The sequence below is a fragment of the Macaca nemestrina genome, chromosome 18 (genome assembly GCF_043159975.1).
Source record: "Macaca nemestrina isolate mMacNem1 chromosome 18, mMacNem.hap1, whole genome shotgun sequence".
Lineage (NCBI taxonomy): Eukaryota > Metazoa > Chordata > Mammalia > Primates > Cercopithecidae > Macaca > Macaca nemestrina.
In genome coordinates this window covers 83,292,748-83,316,378 of record NC_092142.1, presented here as the reverse complement: position 1 = coordinate 83,316,378, position 23,631 = coordinate 83,292,748, and the positions used below count along the sequence as shown (strand labels likewise).

Sequence of the window (23,631 nt, the reverse complement as noted above, 5' to 3'; positions counted from 1 at the left end):
AGCTACTCGGGAGGCTGAGACATGAGAATGGCATGAACCCGGGAGGTGGAGCTTGCAGTGAGCCGCGATCGCACCAATGCAGTCCAGCCTGGGCAACAGAGAGAGACTCTGTCTCAAACAAAACAAAACAAAACAAAAACTAAAAATACAACTATTATATGATCCGCAATCCCACTCCTAGACACATAACCAAAAGAAAGGAAATCAGAATATTGAAGAGCTGTCTATACTCCCATGTTTATCGCAGCACTATTCACAATAGCCAAGGTTTGGAAGGAGCCTAAGTGCCCATCAACAGATGAATGAATAAAGAAAATGTGGTACATATACACAATGGAGTACTATGCACCCATAAAAAAGAATGAGATCCTGTCATTTGCAACAATATGGATGGACCTGGAGGTCATTATATTAAGTGAAATAACATAGTGACCTCCAGGCGCAGAAAGGCAAACTTTGCAGGTTCTCACTGATTTGTGGGAGCTAAAAATTAAAATAACTGAACTCATGGAGACAGTAGGATGGTTACCAGGGCCTGGTAAGGGTAGTTGGGAGAAAGTAGAGAGGGTTATGGGTACAAAAAATATAGTTAGAAAGAATAAATAAGACCTAGTATTTGCTGGCACAACAGGGTGATTGTTGTCAAAAATAATTTAATTGTACATTTAAAAATAACTAAAAGAGTGTAAGTGGATGACTTGTAACACAAAGGATAAATGCTTGAGGTGATGGAGACCCTGTTTACCCTGATGTGATTATTACACAGTGGATGCCTGTATCAAAGGCATACAGAGATACACTGTATCTCTGGAACCCATAAATATATACCTACTATGTACCCACAAAAATTAAAAAAGAAACAGTAGCTAAAACAATTATATTGTGCCCAACACCATTCAAGTTCTTTCTGTAAACAAATTCATTAAATACAGCTGATTTATGAGTAATAATGGAAGGAAACTTTGTTGTTCTGGTCACAACAAAAGTGTTCTTGTTTTTAAAAAGCACATAACAAGCAAACTGTACTTGCTGGTAGAGAAAACGGGGAAAATAGAACTGATTTCTAGATTCTTTTGAATAGTGAAAGAAAATCTAGCTCATTTTCTAGGTAGGGACAATGTCTAGGCAGAGAAGAAATACTTCTTCCCCCTCTCCAAATACTAATACACAGGACTTAAATTTTAACAGACTTGAGTTACTCTCAAGAAAAGACACATCAAACATTGGCTTCCAACTTTCTGAAATTGTAGCGTGTGCCCTTTTACTGGGGGCTTTTTATCTGCTCTCCCAAAGTGTAGTGGTGAGTACGCACGTGCACGCACGCATGCACACACACATTTGTGTGTGATGCAAATGTTTCTTGTCTTGCACTGGCCAGGAATTCAAACTCACTTGAGAAACTTGGGAGAATTTGGTTTTAGTACCTGGCAACTCCGCGCATTATAAAAGACAACAGGTGGGAATACCGGATGATGAAGAGTCTGGGCTTTGATGTGAAACAGCTGGACTCCACACTGGGCTGTGCTACCTCTAACACTGGGCTGTGGCTACTTTCTGCATCTCAACTTCATCTTTCATCCCTTCATGTTTTTGCCAAGAAATGTGAGGCTGAAGAGAAGCAGCGTACAGTGTCTGAAAGGATGGTAAGGGCCTAGTGAACATGAGCTCTACTGACAAGTACTGATACTCTACCTGTGGAATCTGAACCATTCAACATCAACAATATTTTCCAACCTTGATGACAAAATTGGTTATAACACAGAATTTCAAAGCACTGTTCAGGGATTTGTGTTGCTTTCTTTTAAACATAAAACCTTATCACAATTAGCACCAGATGCAAATTCAATTCTTACACAAAACGCTTTGGCCAAATCCTCTTTCTGGCATTTGCAGGCTTCCTTGGGGGGCAGGGCTGTCACCTTCTTCTCTTTCTCGATAGCTTTCAGCTCACTCTGTTCATCAATCTGTGAAAAGAGCAGGGTTGCTGTTCAGCAGATTGAACTTTTGTACTGATGCATTTTTAAATTTATTTTTATTTTTATTATTTTATTTTTTTGAGATGGAGTCTCACTCTGTCACCCAGCCTGGAATGCAGTGGCATGATCTCAGTTCACCACAACCTCCACTTCCTGGCTTCAAGAGATTCTCCTGTCTCAGCCTCCCAAGTAGCTGGGATTACAGGTACGCATCACCACACTCAGCTAATTTTTTTGGTACTTTTAGTAGAGACGAGGTTTCACCATGTTGGCTAGGTTGGTCTCAAACTCCTGACCTCAGGTGATCCGCTTGCCTCGGCCTCCCAAAGTGCTGGGATTATAGGTGTGAGCCATTGAGCCCAGCCAGATGTGTGTGTGTGTGTGTTTTTAAAGCATAACATACACACAAAGTGTGAATACGTGTACAGCTCACAAACTAACCCTTATAACCAGCCTCCAAATTAAAAATAGATATAACTGGTCCCCAGATGCTCCCTTGGCCTACCTACCTACCTGAGGGGTAAATGCTGTCACGGTTTCAATCCTCATAGATTCGGTTTGCTGGGGTTTGAACTTTATGGAAATGGTGACATGCAGTATACACTCATACATGCTTTCTTGTCTGATTGCTTTCACTCAACATTGTTAGTGAGATTTATACAAGATGTTGCATGTAGCAATAGTATGCTAATTTTCACAGCAGCTTAGTATTCCACTGTATGAGTAGATCACAATGTATTTGTTCTCCTGTTGATGAACATCTGGGTTCCAGTTGTTAGTTGTTGGCTAATACTGATGCATCTATTTTTAAGCACTTTTTTTTTTTTTTTTTTTTTTTTTTTGGTCACCCAGGCTGGAGTGCAGTGGTGCAATCATAGCTCTCCGCAGCCTCAACCTCCCAGTCTCAGGTGATCCTCTTGCTTTAGCCTCCTGAATAACTGGGGCCACAGGTGTATGGGGCCACAGGTGTATGCTGTGATGCCTGGCTAATTTTTTACTATTTTGTAGAGACAGGGTCTCCCTATGTTGCCCAGGCTGAGCAAACTTATTAACAGAATTGAAACTTGTAAGCGGACAGAGTAGGGCAACAATATACATATTTAGAATCCTGAACCTCAGACTTCCAGGATTCTCCATCAAGTATGCACCATATTGCAGAGAGTGCCTCCTGCTGACGATAGGCGGTATCACAGCCTGGTTCTATGGGACATTTTAAATAACCCAAGAAAAGTGGAGGGGAAACACAACCAAGTTCTGGAAGTCTCAAAACTCTGTGTTGAGACTCACGGGCCTGGAAAGAAGCCACGTGAGACACCTGGAGGTTTTGGGAGGCTTTGCTAATACAAAGGAGACCTCAGAAATAGGAAAGTGTGAGGCATTTTTGCAAAACCATTCCTAGTGTCCTGATACCTAGGACGTGATAAGAATCTTTTCCTTTTCCACCAGGTTACTGGAAACTGGGAAGGAGGAAGCAGGAGAGGTATTGAGTAACTTCCTCCTTTAGCTGTAACAGACATTTCAAAGCCCTCTCTTCCTTCTTGCCAGCCATCTTCCCCAACCCCAAATCATTTCCTCCCACATGCCTGTTTGCTTAGAAAAGCTGTGCTAGCCACCTCGTTTTCCCGGGGCTGCTTCTTACTCATGCCCAGTGCCCAGGAGCACAGCAGCGATTACACAGATCTTTAAGCAGGCTTAGCCATCCATTGGGAGTCTTCCTTAAGTCAACATTGCATTCTTTGTAGAGTTACTTCAAAGAAAAATGTGGATTGCACAATAAGACTTTTCCCCCCTATTCTCAAGATCTGGTTCTGTTGTACCAAATAAAGTGCTTGATTCTTGCTCACACCACAGGTGGAGGCAGGCTGGGGGCTTGGCACTCCCCCCATCCCCCGCACGACCTCAGCTGCCCTTAGCCTTGCCATTTCTGACTCACTACACCGAATTCACTTTTCCTTTGCCTTTTTTTTTTGAGATGGAGTCTTGCTCTGTCACCCAGGCTGCGGTGCAGTGGTGTGATCTCGGCTCACCACAACCTCCTCCTCCCAGGTTCAAGCAAGTCTCCTGCCTCAGCTGGCTGGGACTACAGGCACACACCGCCACGGCCCGCTAATTTGTTTTTGCATTTTTAGTAGAGACGGGGTTTCACCATGTTGGCCAAGCTGGTCTCAAACTTCTGACCTCAGGTGATTTGCCAGCTTCAGCCTCCGAAAGTGCTGAGATTACAGGTGTGAGCCACCGTGCCTGGCTCAAAACACGTAAATCCCATCACACACACACACACACACACACACACACAGACACACGCTCCGTGCTTGAAAACACTTGCAGAGGTTCCAGTGCTCTCAGGATAAGAGTCCAACTACCTTCAATGTGACTACCCAGAACCCACACATGCTACAACATGGATGAACCTTGAAGACGTTATGCCTTGGTGAAATAAGCCAGACCCGAAAGGACAAATCCTATAGGATTCCAGTTACAGGAGGTACCTAAAATAGTCAAACTCACAGAGACAGAAAGGAGCGCAGAGGTTACCAGGTGCTAGGGAGTTAGTGTTTAATGACTACAGAGCCTCTTTGGGAAAGATGAGAGTTTTGGAGGCAAATGTTGGTGATGGTTGCATAACAATGGGAATATACTTAATGCCAGTGAACAATACCCTTAAAAATGGTTAAAATGGTGAATTTTGTGTTATGTATATTTTACCACAATAAAAATCCAGAAGAAAAGGGCCAGACACGGTGGCTCATACCTGTGATCCCAGCACTTTGGGAGGCGGAGGCAGGCGGATCACCTAAGGTCAGAAGTTCAAGACCAGCCTGGCCAAAATGGCAACATGGTATTTTGTAAAAATACAAAAATTAGCCAGGCTTGGTGGCAGGTGTCTGTAATCTCAGCTACTCAGGAGGTTGAGTCAGGGAGAATTGCTTGAACCTGGAAGGCGGAGGTTGCAATAAGCCAAGATCACGCCACTGCACTCCAGCCTGGGCAACAGAGTAAGACTCTGTCGAAAGAAAGAAAAGAAAGAAAAGGAAGGAAGAAAGAAAAGGAAGGAAGAAAGAAAAGGGAAGGCAGGGGAGGGAAGGGGAGGGGAGGGAAGGGGAAATCCAGAAGAAAAGGATCAAAGGCACCCATTCCCCTGCCTTTGAGGATGGGACTAGCAGGTGCCCCCAACCTTTCTCAGGTGCTCTGGACACCTGAAGGCCCAGGGCTGTCCACCCACATGTTCCTGGAGAATGAGCCAGATGGGCTGAGGAGGTCATGGGGTGACACGGTGCCATGCTGCAGTAACACTGGAGGGCAGGGAGGGTTGGCTGCCGAGACTTCCCTGACTCCGCTGTGTTTTGTGACTGCGGGGGCAGAGTCCAGAGCCCAAAGGGGACAGGATGCGGCCTCCGACTTCCCTCTGTGAGTAAAAGCCACCTACACATTCCCAGCTCTGTAACCAAGGGTGCTGGAAACAGGGACTGTGCTCACAGCAGTACGGCTCATCACACCCAAAAGTCAGTCACTGCCCAATGCCCATCCACGGGTTATGGAGAAGCAAAATGTGATCCGTCCAGACAGCGGAGCATCAACTCAGCCTTGAACAGGAATGCAATACTGATGCACGTGGATGTTATTAAACTGTGGCCTCTGCAAAACCGTTCTTTGAAAGCCTAACACCTGGTACACCAGAATGTGACTTTATCTAGATGGGGTCTTTACAGAAGTGATCAAGGTCAGATGAGGTCGAATAGGAGTGATGTTCTTGCAAAAAGGAGAAATTTGCACAGAGATAAACATGCACACAGGAAGTCCATGTGGAGACGCAGGAGACAGCCCTGTGATGATGGAGGCAGAGGCTGAAGTAATGTGTCCAGCAGTCAACGAACGCTGAGGATTGCTGGCCATGCCGGAAGCTCAAAGACAAGTGTGGAACGGATTCTCCTCTGGTGCCTCCAGAGAGAGCACAGCCCTCCTGACTCCTTGAGTTTTGACTTCTAGTTTCTAGAACTGTGAGACAATATATCGGGAGGCTGAGGCAGGAGAATGGTGTGAACCCGGGAGGCGGAGCTTGCAGTGAGCCGAGATCGCGCCACTGCACTCTGGCCTGGGCGACAGAGCGAGACTCCGTCTCAAAAAAAAAAAAAAAAAAAAAAAAAAGGAGACAATACATTTACATTTAAGCCACCACATTTTTGGTACTCAGTGACCACAGCCCTGGGAAACACACTTGCTACAACACAGATGAACTTGGAGGACATCACGCTAAGCACAAGGAGCCAGACACAAAAGGCCACACCGTATGTGATTCCACTCACAGGAAATGCCCGGAACAGGCAAATTAATAGGAGCAGAAAGCAGATTGGGACTGGGGAAGGGGGAATGGGGAGAAACTGCTAATGGTACAGGGTTTCTTTCAAATCTTTCAGAACTGAATAGAAGTGGTGGCCACATGACATTGTGAGTGTACTAGATCCCATTACAATGTTTACTGTGAGATGGTTGATTTTGTTTTGTGAATCTCACCTCAATAAAATAAGAATTTTGTTTTTCGTTGTTGAGGTAGAGTCTTGCTATGTTGCTCAGGCTGGAGTGCAGTGGCACGATCTCGGCTCACCACAGCCTCTGCCTCCCAGGCTCAAGCAATTTGATTCTCCCCCCTCAGCCTCCTGAGAAGCTAGGACTACAGGTGTGTGCCATCACACCAGGCCTTTTTTTTTTTTTTTTTTTTTTTGGTATTTTTAATTGAGACAAGGTTTTGCCATATTGCCCAGGCTGGTCTTGAACCCCTGGACTTAAGTGATCCACCTGCCTTGGCCCCCTACAGTGCTGGGATTACAGGCGTGAGCCACCATGCCCAGTCTTTTTTTTCTTTTTTTTTTTTAAAGCCATTTACAAGCTGCAGGCAGGAACTCCCTCCATCACCTAGAAACTGTCCTCCTGACTCTCTCCTGGGTCCCACCTGTGTCAGTCCCAGCCCCCTCCACCCCACAGCCCCCACACCCATAGCCTCCCATTCACTGGCCTCCCATCCTCTATCCTCATCCCCCTCTCACTAGCTCCTTGCATAAACATCTCAGCGTGGGTTTCCACTCTAAACATAACCTCTTTTCTGGGCCTTGCATTGGAAATACAGCTGCTCCTTCCTCATTTGCCAACATCGAACTTTTAGAAGCAGTGTCTACACTTACTGTCTCTACCTTTTCATTTCCCATCCACTTCTCAACCCACTTCAGCCAGGTCTCCAGGTCACTGTTGTGTTTCAAGGCCACCGGGACATAGCCCTGGACCCAATACACCGTGAGCGAGGGCTCGCTCTGCCTCACTCCAGTCTCGCGACTCTCAGGAAACACAGTCCCTGGATTGGTGACTGAGCTCGTGGATGCTGCCACTCCTTGCCCTGCATTTGGGGGACTTCTACCTGGGATGCTCACCTGGGCACCCCCCCATCTCATTAAGAATGCACAGGGGCCAGGGGTCTAATCTGCCCCGGGGTGATTCCAATCACACAGCTCCATAATCTAAATGGCACTTAATGTATCCTTTGTTGGAAACAGGATCGCCCACTCTGTTTCCAGAAACTGCGGGTTCCGGTATACCCCCATCCCCGTACCCAACCCCAACACACACTGACGGTTTCTCTCCAAGTGGGCGCATGCCTGCTGCTAATCAGCACATTGCCGTGACCCAGAATGGCCCACCTGGAAGCTGATGCACTCAAAAACTGGAAGCAAACTCAGGGTAAATTGGGGGAAGGCTGATCAACTGTAACGCACCTACGCTGTCAGGCAGCCAAAAACATCCCCCGAGTTGTACCAAGCCTCTAGTCAAGGCCCATCCACCAGTTTACAGGAAATACTGGAGATAATAGACACGTGGAATGACACCACGGGGACACGATCACTGGACTGTGGGAACTGCAGGACACACAGCCCAGCCTCCCCAGCATATAAACTACAACAAAAACACAAGGGCGCACAGGCTCACGACCGCAACCCCAGCACTTTGGGAGGCCAAGGTGGGCAGATCACCTGAGGTCAGTAGTTCGAGACCAGCCTGGCCAACGTGGCGAAAGCCTGTCTCTACTAAAAATACAAGAATTAGCTGGGTGTGGTGGCGGGCACCTGTAATCCCAGCTACTCAGGAGACTGAGGTGGGAGAATCACTTGAACTCAGGAGGCGGAGGTTGCAGTGAGCCGAGATCACGCCACTGCACTCCAGCCTGGGCAACAAGAGCAAAATTCCTTCTCAAAACAAAACAAAACAAAACGAAAAACACAAGGATGAAACCTACAGAGTTTCTACAGAGAAACATCAGAGACCCCAGCCAAGCACAGACTGGGACCTCACTTGAGTCTCGATTTGAATAAACCAGCGTGAAGCCGTGTTTAGGAGCCCACTAAGGGAACCTCAATATTGGCCAATATTTGATTTTTCTCTAATTGTTAATATTTTATGATATGATAATGGTAATTGTGATATTTTAAAGAGTTCTTATCTTTAGCCATATATATGCAGAAATATTTATAGATGAAATGCTAGGAAGCCTGAGATTTGTGTCAAAACAATCTGGGGTAGAGAGGAGTCAAGACTGGCTCCCCTCATTGGCACTGGGTAAGACAGTCATGTGGGCTCATTCCATTATTCCGTCTATTTCTGCATGTGATTGGAATTCTCCAACACAAAATACAAAATTAAATAGTATAACATTAAAGAGAAAAGAGGTGTTCTATGATTTGACCTAAGGAGACGTCACTGATGTCATCAAAAAAAAAAAAAAAAAACCTTTTGCAGAACAATGGTCATAATATAATCCTAGTTTTGTTTACAAAAAAAAAAAAGAGGAAGGAAGGAAAGATGAAAGGAAGGGGAGGGGAGGGAAAGGTAGGTGAGGGGAGGGGAGGGGAGGGGAGGGAAGGGGAGGGAAAGGGAGTCACATAAAAGAAATTGGAAACAGTTTCAATTCAACTTTGTGTGAGTTTCCCATGGCTGCTTGGTTTCCAGGGCTGTAACAAAGAACCAACACAAACTGGGTGGCTTAAAACAACTGAAATTTATTCTCTCAGTTCTGGAAGCTAAAACTCTGAAATCAAGGTGCTGGCAGGGCCAAGTTCCCTCTGAACCCTGCAGGCAAGATCTTTCCTTCCTCTCCCAGTTTCTGGCAGTGGCCAACAGTCTTCCGCTTTCTTGGCATGTGCATGTATCACAGCAGTCTCTGCCCCCGCCAGTACATGGCTATATTCCCCAGCCTCTCTGTCTGCTCTTCTTATAAAGACCCCAGTCATTAGGTTAGGGCCCACACAACTCTAGTGTGACCTCATTTTAATTTGACTGCATGGACAAAGACCCTATTTCCAAATAAGGCTGCGTTCACAGGTACCGGGGGTTAGGGCTTCATGTGTTTGGGAGGACACGCCTTGACCATAACAGCACATATGTGCATTCACAGATGGGAGAGATGGCGGTAGCTGCCCCAGGACTGTGGGGCTGAAGGGTCCGAGGCTGTAGCTTCTTGTAACTTTGTAGACATCAGTCCACTGTGAATCGCAAGTGTTCCTTTTGTAATGAGAGTGGCGCATCCTGGTAAAGGTCAGAGAGTGTCCCTAATTCTCCCTCTCCATCACACCTGATTTGGGCAGAACCAAACCTTATTATTATTTTTTTGTCTGAGACTGATTCTCACTCTGTCACCCAGGCTGGAGCGCAGCAGTGCGATCTTGGCTCACTGCAACCTCTGCTCCCCCAGGGCTTAAGCCATTCTCCTGCCTCAGCCACCCGAGTAGCTGAGATTATAGGTGCCCACCACCATGCCTGGCTAATTTTTGTATTTTTAGTAGAGACGGGGTTTGAACATGTTGGCCGGGCTGGTCTCAAACTCCTGACCTCAGGTAATCCGCCCACCTCGGCCTCCCAAAGTACTGGGATTACAGGCGTGAGCCACTGTGCCTGGCCCCCTTCTCTTTTGTGTTTCTCTTTTTTAAAGCTTTTTATAAGATGAAATCCACATAACAAAAAGTTAACTGTTTTAGAGCATACAGTTCAGTGCATCTAGAACCTTTGCAATGTTGTGCAAGCACCACGTGAAACTTATCCCCAAACACTTTCAGCCGCCCCCGCATCCCCCACCTGAGAGGAAATCCTGTGCCCAGGAAGCAGGCATTCCCCATACCCTTTCCAGCCCCTGGGACGACTCATCTGCTTCCTGTCTCTATGGACGTCATGGTCCTGCCTACTTCACATCCATCGTCTGTGTCTGTGCCTCCTTTGGAACCCCCAAGATGTTATGTGCCTGCTGCAGATAGACCCACACAGGCAATGGTGAGCGGAGCCTCCCTAGCCCCAAGGAAACGGCCTAGAAGAGAAACGCTTCTGAGAGACGCTGCACCAAACAAGCGCAGCTCAGGACTGATGTTTCACCTACCAGAGGCTCCCGAGGGGACCACAAAGTGCACATATGACCCTTGCTGAAAGGTGAGTTGGCAGGAAAAGTGAGCTGTGAGCTCACTCCAGAGCAAGGGGGCCAGCAGCACCTCCGGGCGAAAAGCCTCTCTCAGCCCAGCCTTGCTGTGGCACCCTCCCATCCAGCCCTGGGATTCCGCTCATTGCCAACTTGGACTGCGTTAGACCCTAATCATCTTCCCTGTTAGAGGGCTCATGTAGATGTGCATTTCTTCAACATATTTGACCAAAGCCTAGCCCGTGCCTCAGTTTCCTCCCCTGGAATGTGGGGGGTTAAGGGTATAACAGCCGGGATCCACAGGGCTGCTGTGGGATAAAGGAAAGTGAGACTGGGCACGGTGGCCTAGGCCTGTAATCCCAGCACTTTGGGAGACCGAGGTAGGTGGATCATTTGAGGTCAGGAGTTCAAGACTGGCCTGGCCAACAGGTGAAACCCTGTCTCTACTAAAAATACAAAAAAGTTAGCCAGACGTGATAGCACATGCCTGTAGTCCCAGCTACTTGGGAGGCTGAGGCAGGAAAATTGCTTGAACCCCGGAGGCAGAGGTTGAAGTGAGCTGAGATAGCATCACTGTACTCCAGCCTGGGCGACAGAACTAAACTCTATCTCAAAAAAAAAGGGAAACAGTGAGTATGAAATTCCCAGCACAGTGCCCAGCACCAGGGAGCACTGAGGGCACATGAGCCTTAGGGTAACAGCAGTGACCAGCAGTGGGGACAGCAGGAGTCCTTGTCCTCAGAGGACACCAAGGGGCCCGAAGACGGCTGCCATGTTTAAGAAACGAAAATACAGATGCCAGTTACCTTGGCACTCCAGATAAACACCAGATGATTTTCCAGTATACACACACACCAAGTGCCACTTGGGACATGCGTGCACTACAATTATTGTTTGAAATTCAACCACGACTGTGTCCTGGGTAAATCTGACGACACCAGGCATGAACAAGCCGAGAGATGTTCAAAACTCGCGTGGTGGTGCCCTGCTGGGGTGCAGCTAACCACAAAGGAGATGGGTGGGCCCCAGTGCAGATTGTGAGGGATCTAGAAAGGCACCCAGCAATTATGAGAAAGTGGTTGAGAGAGGTACTGTAATGAGGGGGCCTTCTGGACTGAGGGAAGAACAGGCGTGAAGGTGCTAAGTAGAACAAGAAAACGGGCTCATGTGGGAATCCCAAATGCCTTAGGTTGTAGAAAACACTTGGCCCCTTGGGGTTTCAGAGAAAGAGAAGAGGCAGAGAGAGCCCCAGGGATGGTGAGTCCTCCAGTCCCAATCCTTCAAGAAGTTCACAATATAGGACAGGCATGGTGGCTTATGCCTGTAATCCCAGCACTTTGGGTGGATCACGAGGTCAAGAGATCAAGACCATCCTGGCCAACATGGTGAAACCCCACCTCTACTAAAAATACAAAAAGTAGCCGGGCATGGTGGTGCGCACCTGTAGCCCCAGCTGCTCAGGAGGCTGAGGCAGGAGAATCACTTGAACCCAGGAGGTGGAGGTAGCAGTGAGCCAAGATCGCACCACTGCACTCTAGCTTGTCGACAGAGCGAGACTCCATCTCCAAAACAAAACAAAAACAAAAGAATTTCACAATATAGGGCATGTCATTACTGGGATCCATGCCACTGGAGAGAATCAATGCAAGAGTCACAATGACACAAGAATAAAGCAATCGAGTGGGCTTCCTGACAGATGACATTGGAGACACGCACGCGAATAAGCCACACTCCAGGCAGCTGCTTCCTTCTTTCCAAGGCTCCTCTATCCTTCTCCCCCAAGGCACGGATCTGGGTATCCTCTAGTTTTATCTTAGTCCAGGATTCTCAGAGTGCGGGCCTCAGGCCAGCATCACCTGGAAATTGTTAAAAATGCAGAAACTCAGGCCCTACCCTGGGCCTACTACCTCAGAAGCCCTGGGGGTGGGTGGGCAGTCTGTGTTCCAGCAAGTTCTGTAGAGGACTCTCTGACTGATGTGCTCAAAAGTTGACACTGTTTTTTTTTTTTTTTTTTTTTTTTTTTTTTTTGGAGACAGAGTCTCACTCTTTCACCCAGGCTGGAGTGCAGTGGCACGATCCTGGCTCACTGCAACCTCCGCCTCCCGGGTTCACGCCATTCTCCTGCCTCAGTCTCCCAAGTAGCTGGGGTTACAGGTGCCTGCCACCATGCCCGGCTAATTTTTGTATTTTTAGTACAGACAGGATTTCGCCACATTGGCTAGACTGGTCTCCTGACCTCAGGTGATTCTGCCCGTCTCGGCCCTCCAAAGTGCGGGGATGACAGGCGTGAGCCACCACACCCGCCCAGTCAAAAGTTGCTGCTGGTTCTTATAAAAATACGCTGGCTGTGGGCTCACCCGAGACCAGCAGATGAGTGAGGCCATCAGGGCTCCACAAGCCCCCAGGTGCTTCTATTTAAAAAAAAAAAAAAAAAAAAAAAAAAGGGATGGGATCTCACTATGTCACCCAGGCTGGCTGGCCTTGGACTCCTGGGCTCAAGCAATCCTCCCACCTCAGCTTCCCAAAGTGCTGAGATTACAGGCATCAGCCCAATCATCCAGGCAATTATAATATTCTGAAATGTACCCAGAGTTGTCTGAGAAGGGCTGTCTTGGGAGACACACTCAGGGACCAACCCAGCAAGGTCCTATTCTTGAAGGATCGCAACCTTGGAGGAGGGAAAATGCTGTGAGCGTCACTGGTGCGCTTCCATGAATACCTGTCACTCATTCTCTTTTGTTGCTCTATAGTATTCTAAGTATGCTGCTTCATGGCTATGCCACAGTTTTTTTAAGTACGTGTACGTGGCTGGCATTTTGTGTCCAGTTTGAGCTTTTTTTTTTTTTTTTGAGACGGAGTTTCACTCTGGTGCCCAGGCTGGAGTGCAATGGCATGAGCTCGGCTCACTGCAACCTCTGCCTCCCTGGTTCAAGTGATTCTCCTGCCTCAGCCTCCTGAGTGGCTGGGATTACAGGCACCCGCCATCATGCCTGGCTAGTTTTTGTAGAGATGGGGTTTCACCATGTTGGTCAGGCTGGTCTTGAACTCCTGAGTTTAGGTGATCCGCTCACCTCAGCCTCCCAAAGTGCTGGGATTACAGGCATGAGCCACCAGGCCCAGCCCAGTTTGGGCTTTTATACAGAACACTGCTGTGACCATTCATGTGCAAGTCTTCCAGGAGGTGCGAGCGCCCAGATGTGCTCCGAAGTGGAACTTAGTCTAGGGTTATCCTAGTCTCAGGTTCTCAGAGCGTGGCATGCTTGTTCAGTGATAGTCGTCACCGCCAGTTTTCCCCTCATCTGCACCCCCAACCCCACCGCCCGCAGGTGAGTGGTGACAATCGAGCTTAAGACCATGTGGGAAAATGGGGAAGAACATTGCAAGAGAACTCAGAAGGGCCTGCCTGAGTATTTTTTAATGTTAGGGACAAAAAACAAACAAAAAACCCTAAATGCAGCCAACAGAGTAGAGGAGGCATCACCAGGCCCAGACTCGGCCTAGTCTGGCTCCCCGCACCTACGCTGTGTGACCCTCAGCAAGCCGCTTGATTTTCTGAGTCGCAGTTTCCTCCTCTTTAAAATGGGAATGATGATACCTCGCCCCTAGCACTGATATGGGGAAGGGCTTCTGAAATTTCAGTCTCAGGTCAAGAGGGGCTTCAGAGGTGTTTTCCAGCCCCCGAAGTCCTTTCTAGGAGCATCTGTGTACGTGTGCGTGCAGGTGCAGTGGTAGTGTGTCGCAGTGAGCAAGCAGGTAGCAATAGCACAAAGTGAGATACATGGAGTACGAACTTTGCTCAGGGGTGGCCAGTGCATTCGGGCCAAGAGGAGATGGCTAGGCAGAGTAGTGGCCAATGCAATTGTTGGCAAGGTGAGGAGATGGGTTACATACAGGGAAACTGTGCGATAAGGAAATACACTAATGGTAATGGTAGCTGGTGTTCTTACTGTTGATGAAAAGAGTTAAAAAGATACAAAGCGCTGGCACAAACCCTGTGGTATTTATTGGACTGGAATCTATGGAGATACAGAGAGAGAAAGATATAAAACTAAATATAGATCTCACAGCATATGCACACTTACGCCACCTCCTCTGAGAGGGCCCAGGAGCCATGGCACCCAGTAACAATGAACACATAGTACCAGATCTTGCTTTCTAAATATAATTCTTCCGGTAAAAAGAGCCAAGGATCCTGGGAGAAATGGCTTTTTCCGGGGCCAATGTACAGAAAGTACAAAATGAAGCTGAAGTTTCTCATTATGCCAGAAAGGGAAGTGCTCAAAGGATAACGGAAAAAATATCAAGAGGACATGGAAGCCACCTTGAAGGGGTTCCCATTGGCCAAAAAACAATCAGGCATCAAAATAAATATTGATAGTAACAAATCATAACATATTTAATCAACTAGGAGTCTGATATGGCCTGGCTCTGTGTCCCCACCCAAATCTCATTTGAATTGTAATCTGAATCCTCACATGTTGGGGAAGGGACCTCATGGGAGGTGATTAGATGGTGGGAGTGGTTCTCCCATGCTCATAATAGAGTGAGTTCTCACAAGATCTGATGGTTTCATATGGGGCTTCCCCCTTTGCTCAGCCTTCATTCTCTCTCCTGCCACTCTGTGAAGAGGTGCCTTCTGCTTTGACTAAGTTTCCTAAGGCCTCCCAAGACATGTGGAACTGTGAGTCAATGAAACCTCTTTTCTTTATAAATTACTCAGTCTCAGATATTTCTTCAGAGCAGCATGAGAATGGACTAATACAGAGTCCTTGCATTCCTACCGATATCAATAAATAAATGACCCAGTCAACAGGGAGAAGAGAAAGCTCTTCCTTATAGAAGACCGTAAATAAGGGAGAATGATGATGACGGTAATATGGTTTGGATCTGTGTTCCCCACCAAATCTCATGTCCAATTATAATCTCTAATGTTGGAGGCAGGCCTGGTGGGAAGTGACTGCATCATGGGGGCAGATATCTCATGAATGGTTTATCACTATCCCCTTAGTACTGTCCTCATGATTGTGAGTGAGTTCTCATGAGATCTGGTCATTTAAAAGCATGTGACACCTCCCCCTGCTCTCTCTCTTGCTCCTGTTCCCACCATGTAAGACACTTCACTCCTCCTTTGCCTTCCACCATGATTGGAAACTTCCTGAGGTCTTCCCAGAAGCAGAAGCCACTGTGCTTCCTGTACAGCCTGCAGAACTGTGAGCCAATTAAACCTCTTTTCCCTATAAATCACACAGTCTCAGGTATTTCTTCTTCTATGTGTGTTTTTTGAGACAGATTCTCACTCTGTTACCTAGGCTGGAGTGCAGTGGTGCAATCTTAGCTCACTGCAACATCTGCCTCCTGGGTTCAAACTATTTTCCTGCCTCAGCCTCCCAGGTAGCTGGGATTACAGGCATGCATCACCAAGCCTAATTTTTTATTTTTAGTAGAGACCGGGTTTCACCATGTTGGCCAGGCTGCTGTCAAACTTCTGACCTCAAGTGATCCACCTGCCTTGGCCTCCCAAAGTGCTGGGATTACAGGCATGAGCCACCATGCCTGGCTTCAGGTATTTCTTTATAGCAGTGTGAGAAGGGACTAATGTAGATGGAATTAGAAAATCACCATTCAGCAAACAGTGTGATAGTAATCCATTCAACCAAGCATTGTCCATGCATGCTGAACTTAATGAGTGAAAATAAAATGAGAATCAGGTACTGATACTGTCTCAACATATCTCTCTGTAAAATACTTAATCATTACAAAGGAAAAAATAATAGCTTTAATTAAGGCAAATCTGGCAGATGCTGTCTTAGCCAAGGGGCCAAATTTATCACTACCAGTAACGAGACAAACAGCTGGGTGAGCCTCCCAATATCATGTACTAAGGAGGACACAGTATCCTGCCACAAGGCTTTCTCCAGAAGTGTGTAACCTGAGCCAAATCCCGAGGAAACATTAGACAAACTCAAATCAAGGGACATCCTATGACTTTCTGAGCCTGGAATCTCTAAAAAGGTCAAGAATACAAAAGACAGGGAAAACCCACAGGAGTATTCTATACAGAAGGAGACTGGGGGACGTGGCAACTAAGAGCCACATCCTTTCCCTGTTACTGGAACAACGCTGATTGGAACTTGTGGACTGGATGGTCATGTTGCGTGGCTGTTCATTTCCTGATTTTTGGACTCTGTTGTGATTAATGAAGATTGTCATTTAAAGAAAATAGGCTGGGCACAGTGACTGACACCTATAATCCCAGCACTTTGGGAGGCTGAGGTGGGAGGATTGCTTGAGCTCAGGAGTTTGAGACCAGCCTGGGCAACATGGTGAAACCCAGTCTCCACAAAAATATAAAAGTTAGCTGGGCATGGTGGCACATGCCTGTATTCCCAGCTACTGAGGAGGCTGAGGTGGGAGGATCTCTTGAACCTCAGAGTTGGAGGCTACAGCGAGCTGAGATTGCGCCACTGCACTCAGCCGGGTGACAGAGTAAGATGCTGTCTCAAAAAAAACAAAAACAAAAAAAAAACACCCACACCCCCAACACACACACACACACACACACACACACACACACACACACACACACAGATGTATTTAGAAATAACAGAGCATCATGTCTGTAATTTATGCCTAAATGGGGGCGGTGAGGCTGAGGACAATGCAGCCAGTGTAGAAATGTGCTAATGATGCTGAGAGACCCCGGAAGAAGGATGTGCAAAAGTGTTTGTGCTATCATCTTCTTACAACTTTTCTGTCCATTTGAAATTATTTCCAGACAATAAGTGAAGAAATGATTCCGGAATGATGGTATGGCTGGGAAGAAACAGCTTCATTCCTATATTCAGGTTCAGTCTGCATTGGCTGAGCATGTACTATGGACCAGACCCAGCTGCTTATCATCACGCACACCTTCACTCCTCTATCTGACCAAAAGTTCAAGTTGGCAGGTGCTGTGCCCATTTTGTTGGATGGGCAAACCAAGGCCCTGGATTTGAGAGCTTTGCCCAAGGTCACAGCAGGCGAGTGTGGAGTGAGGGCTCGATGTAGGCTTTCCTGCCAGCCCACCTCTCTGCCTCTAGACACACACTGGGCCTCCCTGGCACTGATTCACACTCAGTTTTGGGACAGTGAGGCTGGTTCCTAGTGGACCTGCTTGTGGTCTGAGCAGCAGGAAGCAGTAGGGCCACTGAGCTGTGCCCAGGATGACAAGAACAGTGGCTCCCAGGAACCCCTAGCTTTGCTCCAGGGCAGGCCCAGCGCTGGGTCCCAGCAGGTCCCTAGGAGAGGAGGCGCCTCTGGCTCCAGCTGTAGACTCTTGCCTGTCTTGTCCAGGAAGAGGGGCAGCCCTTCCTTCCTTCCTTCCTCCCTTCCTCCCTCCCTCCCTCCCTCCCTCCCTCCCTCCCTCCCTCCCTTCCTGATGGAGTCTTGCTCTGTCATCCAGGCTGGAATATAGTGAAAACATCTCAGCTCCCTGCAACCTCTGCCTCCTGGGTTCAAGCGATTCTGGTGCCTCAGCCTCTGGAGTAGCTGGGACTATAGGCATCCGCCACCGTGCCTGGCTAAATGTTTCGTATTTTTAGTAGAGATGGGGTTTCACCATATTGGCCAGGATGGTCTCAAACTTTTGACCTCAAGTGATCCTCCTGCCTCAGCCTCCGAAAGTGCTGGGATTACAGGCATGAGCCACCACATCTGGCCATGGCTTGGTCATTTCTATGGTCAGCCTTTGAGCCCTGGCTGCAATGGTGTTGAGCTGAACAGATCAGCCCCCATGCCAGGAGGCACCTGGGTGCCCATGCTGCCCTAGGACTGACCCTGAGAGATGGCAAAAGGGAGCGGGTTGGGAGGCATGAGTCAAGTCAATCCAACTGTTCTTAAAAGGGGGTGGGGAGGTTTCTGTGAAGAATGCATTTGAAGCCCATCAGTGATAGACTGGATAAAGAAAATGTGGCACATATACACCATGGAATACTATGCAGCCATAAAAAAGGATGAGTTCATGTCCTTTGCAGGGACATGGATGAAGCTGGAAACCATCATTCTCAGCAAACTAACACAGGAACAGAAAACCAAACACCGCATGTTCTCACTTATAAGTGGGAATTGAGCAATGAGAACACATGGACACAGGGAGGGGAACATCATACACTGGGGCCTGTCAGCAGGTGGAGGGCTAGGGGAGGGAGAGCATTAGGAGAAGTAATTAATGTAGATGACGGGTTGATGGGTGCAGCGAACCACCGTGGCACGTGTATACCTATGTAACAAACCTATACGTTCTACACATGTATCCCAGAACTTAAAAAAAAAAAAAAAAAAAAAAAGAATGCATTTGAAGCAGAGCTATTCCTAACACCAACAAGGAGTCCAGGGCACTCGAGCTTAGAATTCAGGCAGCCCTGGGCCCAATTCCATGAAGAGTTGTGTGACCCTGGGCAAATTACTTCATTTTCTAAGCCTCAGATTTCTACAGGGATTTCTGTAAGGATTCAAAACTATGTGGTATATCCATAGATGTTCATTATAACATTGTTCTAAAAACCAAAAAAGGAAACCAACTAACCATCGGCAGGAAATGGGTTAAATACAAATGCCTGTACCGCCATGGAAGATGTGTTGACTCACACGCACCGCGGGAATATGGGAGCGTGGAGTGGGCAGAATAGTGGGCCCAGCAAGAATCAGTGAGGGAAAAGACACTTACGTAGTTGTATAATACTTCTTAAAAATATTTTTTCTTTTTTTCAAGACAGAGTCTTGTTCTGTCATCCAGGCTGGAGTGTAGTGGCGTGATCTTGGCTCACTGCAACCTCCGCTTCTCAGGTTCAAGCACTTCTCCTGCCTCAGCCTCCTGAGTAGCTGGGATTAAGGCGCGCGCCACCACACATGGCTAATTTTTGTATTTTTAGTAGAGATGAGGTTTCACTATGTTGGCTGGGCTGATCGCAAACTCCTGACCTCATGATCCACCTGCCTCAGCCTCTCAAAGTGCTGGGATTACAGGTGTGAGCCACCACGCCCAGCCTGTAGTTGTATAATAATAATTACTAATAATTAAATTATTATGACTAATAAAAATCAGCATGATCAGGTGCTACCTTACATGCTTGATGTATATTAAATGACTCCATTCCACAACAGACCCCCTGATGTATGTACAGTTAGTTACTACCCCATTGTACAGAAGAACAAACAGAGGCAGGGAAAAATTAAGTTTGCCTGAGGTCTCACAGCTGGCGAATGGCAGAACTAGAATTTGCATCAGGCAGCCTGGGCTGTAGACTTCCGTGCTCTTAACCACAATCCTGCAGCCTCTCTAGACTTGCACAGAAAAGGGGCCAAGAACACCCAGGCAAACAGTAATTACCACAAATGGATCAGAAACAAACAGGACCTTCCTCACTCCGCCTCCCCCCACCCCAAGTCAAGGGGGAAAATAGGATACATAAAGTGGGAGAGTGAAGGAGGAATTTTAAATTGTGCCAATTTTTATTTATGGTTTATGAAAAAAAAATTAAGACAAGTATAGACAGGAAAAGAAGGAAAAAAACCATACAATTCCTGGTTCACACAAGATAGTAGAAAAATAGCAACTACTATTGGCAGAATTCAATAAGAAGTGAAGGCAAAACTGTCACTCAAATTTCAGTAGGCTGTATCTGGGGGAGGGGGTAGAGGGAGGAGAAAGGCTGGTGAGACAGGTGTTGCTGAAGGAGACTGACTATTTACAGACTTTCCCTGGGGAACAGGCACCTCCCACCCAGATCACAGGCGCGGGAGGCCAGCTTATCTTCCCTGAAATCTACTACAGGTCAGGCTGTAGGCTCCAGGGTCCGCAAAATGTGGCTGATATAAAAAAGAAAAATAATAAATGCAGGAGCACGTGTAGCCCAAATGCAAGGCTTAGCTGTCTGAGTTCCTGCCATCTCCTCCAGGAAGTCTTCGCAGATGGCACTGGACTTTAACAGTAGCATTCCCATTCAACCTCCACACCCAGGCCACGCCTACCTTCTTTCTTACATGCTCTGCTTTCCTTCCTGGGGCTTATCTCAGTGTGTAATTATGTACTCACTGGAGTAATTATTTGATAGACATCTTCCTTCCCCACCAGAGCATGAGCCCCACTCAGTAGGATTAGCGCTTTGCTCACTCTTTTGTCTCTAGTATCTGCAAGAGGGGCTGGCAAACGGGAGGATGGGTCTGAGACACACAGAGAAGCTAATCATCCAGAGCAGCAGTGCTCACACTCCAGGGAGCCTCAGAATCCCCCCGGGCGGCTTGCTGAGTCTCAGATTGCTGGGACCCAACCCAGAGTTTCTGATTCTGTAGTTCCAGGGTGGAACCTGAGAGTCTGCATTTCTGGCAAGCTCCCAGGTGATGCTCATGCTGTTGGTCCCCAGCCCACACTTGGAGGACATGTCATCAAAAGAAAGAATCAGCCAGGCACCAAGTGGCTCACACCTGTAATCCAACACTTTGGGAGACCGCAGTGGACAGATCTCTTGAGCCCAGGAGTTCAAGACCAGCCTGGGCAGCTTAGCAAAACCCCATCTGTACAAAAATTAGCCAGGCATGGTTATGTGTGCTTGTATTCCCAGCTATTCAGGAGGTGGATCACTTGAGCCCAGGAAGGTTGAGGCTGCAGGGAGCCATGATTGCACCACTGCACTCCAGCCTGGATAGCAGAGTAAGACCAGGAAAGGAAAGGAAAGGAAAGGGAAAGGAAAGGGAAAGGAAAGGGAAAGGAAAGGGAAAGGAAAGGGAAAGGAAAGGGAAAGGAAAGGGAAAGGAAAGGGAAAGGAAAGGGAAAGGAAAGGGAAAGGAAAGGGAAAGGAAAGGGAAAGGAAAGGGAAAGGAAAGGGAAAGGAAAGGGAAAGGAAAGGGAAAGGAAAGGGAAAGGAAAGGGAAAGGAAAGGGAAAGGAAAGGGAAAGGAAAGGGAAAGGAAAGGGAAAGGAAAGGGAAAGGAAAAGGAAAGGAAAAGGAAAGGAAAAGGAAAGGAAAAGGGAGGGGAAGGGAGGGGAAGGGAGGGGAAGGGAGGGGAAGGGAAGGGAAGGGAAGGGAAGGGAAGGGAGAGGGGAGGGGGGGAGGGGAGAGGGGAGAGGGGGAGGGGAAGGGAGGGGAGAGGGGGGGGAGGAACCTAGCCGTCAGAAGGGGAGCCCAACACTGCCCTCCATTCTTGCACCCAACACCTCCACTTTCACACCAGGACACAGGAATGTGGAAAGATGACACCTGCCTAAATCTATGTGGCCATTGAGGGATGGGCCCCGTCTGCCCTACACCAGTGGCTCATGGTTAAGAGTGGCCACTCAGGCCAACACTCCTTCCCCTACACCCAGAGCCCCCAGATTCGGTCCAGCTGGAGAGGCAAAGACAGGGAGGGTCCTGAGAGGTACATGGGGGTGAAATAAGCAGTTCTAGTTAGCCTGCTAGTCGGCATCCGTGGTTTGGCATAGGAAAGTGAGGTGCAGTGCCTGCCTGTCATCTCTTCCCCCTGGGTCTCTGCAATCACAGATCTTGAGCCCTTCTCTTCCCTGTCTCTGTTTGCACTTGAGTTTCAAGGTGGGCCAAACAACACACCCTCTGCTGGGCTCTCTTCTCTCCAACAGGCCACAGGGAGTCTTAGGAAAGGTCATAGGAATATGGCCTGGCTAGAGGGGCACTGTCCCCACATCTTCTACCTGAGGACTTGGGGCAGACAGCAGAGGTGATAAACATTTCCAGAGGGGCTACAGCCTCAAGAGACAATCACACATTTTCTCCTTGTGACTCACAGCTCCTCAAAGAAATAGCTTTCAAGTCAATTTCTACACAGAACATGGTGTTGGACTGAGTTGTCCAACCCCCCCAACCATTCCCAGGCTGAAGCCCTAAACCCCACACCCCGTGTCCTCAGAAAGTGACTGTACTTGGAGATAGGCCCTTTAAAGAGGTCACTACAGCTAAATGATGTCATTGGTGCGGCCTTAATCCAATACGACTGGTGTCCACATAAAAGGAGCAGATTAGGATGCAGCACGCGCAGAGGACAACCGTATGAGGACACAGGGGGATGGCAGCCATCTGCAAACCAAGCAGAGAGGCCTCCGGAGGAACCAACCCTGCTGGCACCTTGCTCTCCGACTCCTGGCCTCCAGAACTGAGACAATGAATGAGCTGTGAGGAAGTGGAGTCTCCAGCAAGGGCAGCTGGCTGGACAACTTTGGGATTCACATCCATTGGCAACAAAGATGCCTTTCCAGCCCACTCCACCTTCCAGGCAGGGACAGGGAAGACAGGTGATCTGGATTAAAAGCTCCCACCAGCTCGCTGAGACTTAGCACAGGGCTTCCACTACTCGCTGAGACTGAGCACACGGCTTCCACTACTCGCTGAGACTGAGCACACGGCTTCCACTACTCGCTGAGACTGAGCACACGGCTTCCACTACTCGCTGAGACTTAGCACACAGCCTCCACTACTCGCTGAAACTTAGCACATGATTTCCACTACTCACTCAGTCTTAGCACACGACTTCTACTACTAAGTCTCCCGTGTTCTTATCACCATCATGTGAGACGCCTTAGAGACCAGAGGTGCTGGGATTGTTAGCCCCTGAAGTATCCACAGATCCAGGTTAACCCCAGCACAATTGAGAATAATCGCTGACAGTCCACAGGGAAGGTATCGATTGGATGTTTCCTCTCCGACAAGAACCCTTCAGCAGGGCCAGCCTCATAGGCATGAGGCCAGTGCAGCTGCACGGAGATCCCCGTGCAGGACGGCTGTTGGGCTTGAGGCTTCATGCTCCAAGCTGCCATCTTGAAATGCGTAATCATTGGATCTGAATGTGGATGTGGAAATTTAGTCCCATGGGATGATGTATACCCGGGGCTTGGCATCTCCCCGACTCCACCCAGTGGCCACGACTGCTCTTCCCGATGAGGGACACCTGGGAGGGTCTACACAAGGGGTGTCCAATCTTTTGGCTTCCCTGGGCCACATTGGAAGAACAATTGTCTTGGGCCACACATAAAATACACTAATACTCATAATAGCTGATGAGCTAAATAAATAAATAAATAAATTGCAAAAAAATCTCATAATGCGTTAAGAAAGTTGACGAATTTGTGTTGGGTTGCATTCAAAGCTACCTTGGGCTGCGGGTTGAACACGCTTGGTCTACACTCACCCGGTAGTAATCCCTTGTGTGGTGGAGAGCAACAATCTAT

General features: G+C 47.9%; 1 protein-coding gene across 2 annotated transcripts in view; it reads right to left on the bottom strand.

The window, feature by feature from the left end:
• The window catches only part of LOC105496774 (ATPase secretory pathway Ca2+ transporting 2), an 88,926-nt gene that overhangs the window by 57,517 nt on the left and 7,778 nt on the right, over positions 1–23,631 (bottom strand). For both annotated transcript variants that reach the window (XM_011767371.2, XM_011767370.2), the window contains exon 2: positions 1,854–1,964. In XM_011767371.2, the coding sequence (XP_011765673.2) occupies positions 1,854–1,964 (111 nt within the window). The remainder of the gene's footprint in view (positions 1–1,853; positions 1,965–23,631) is intronic.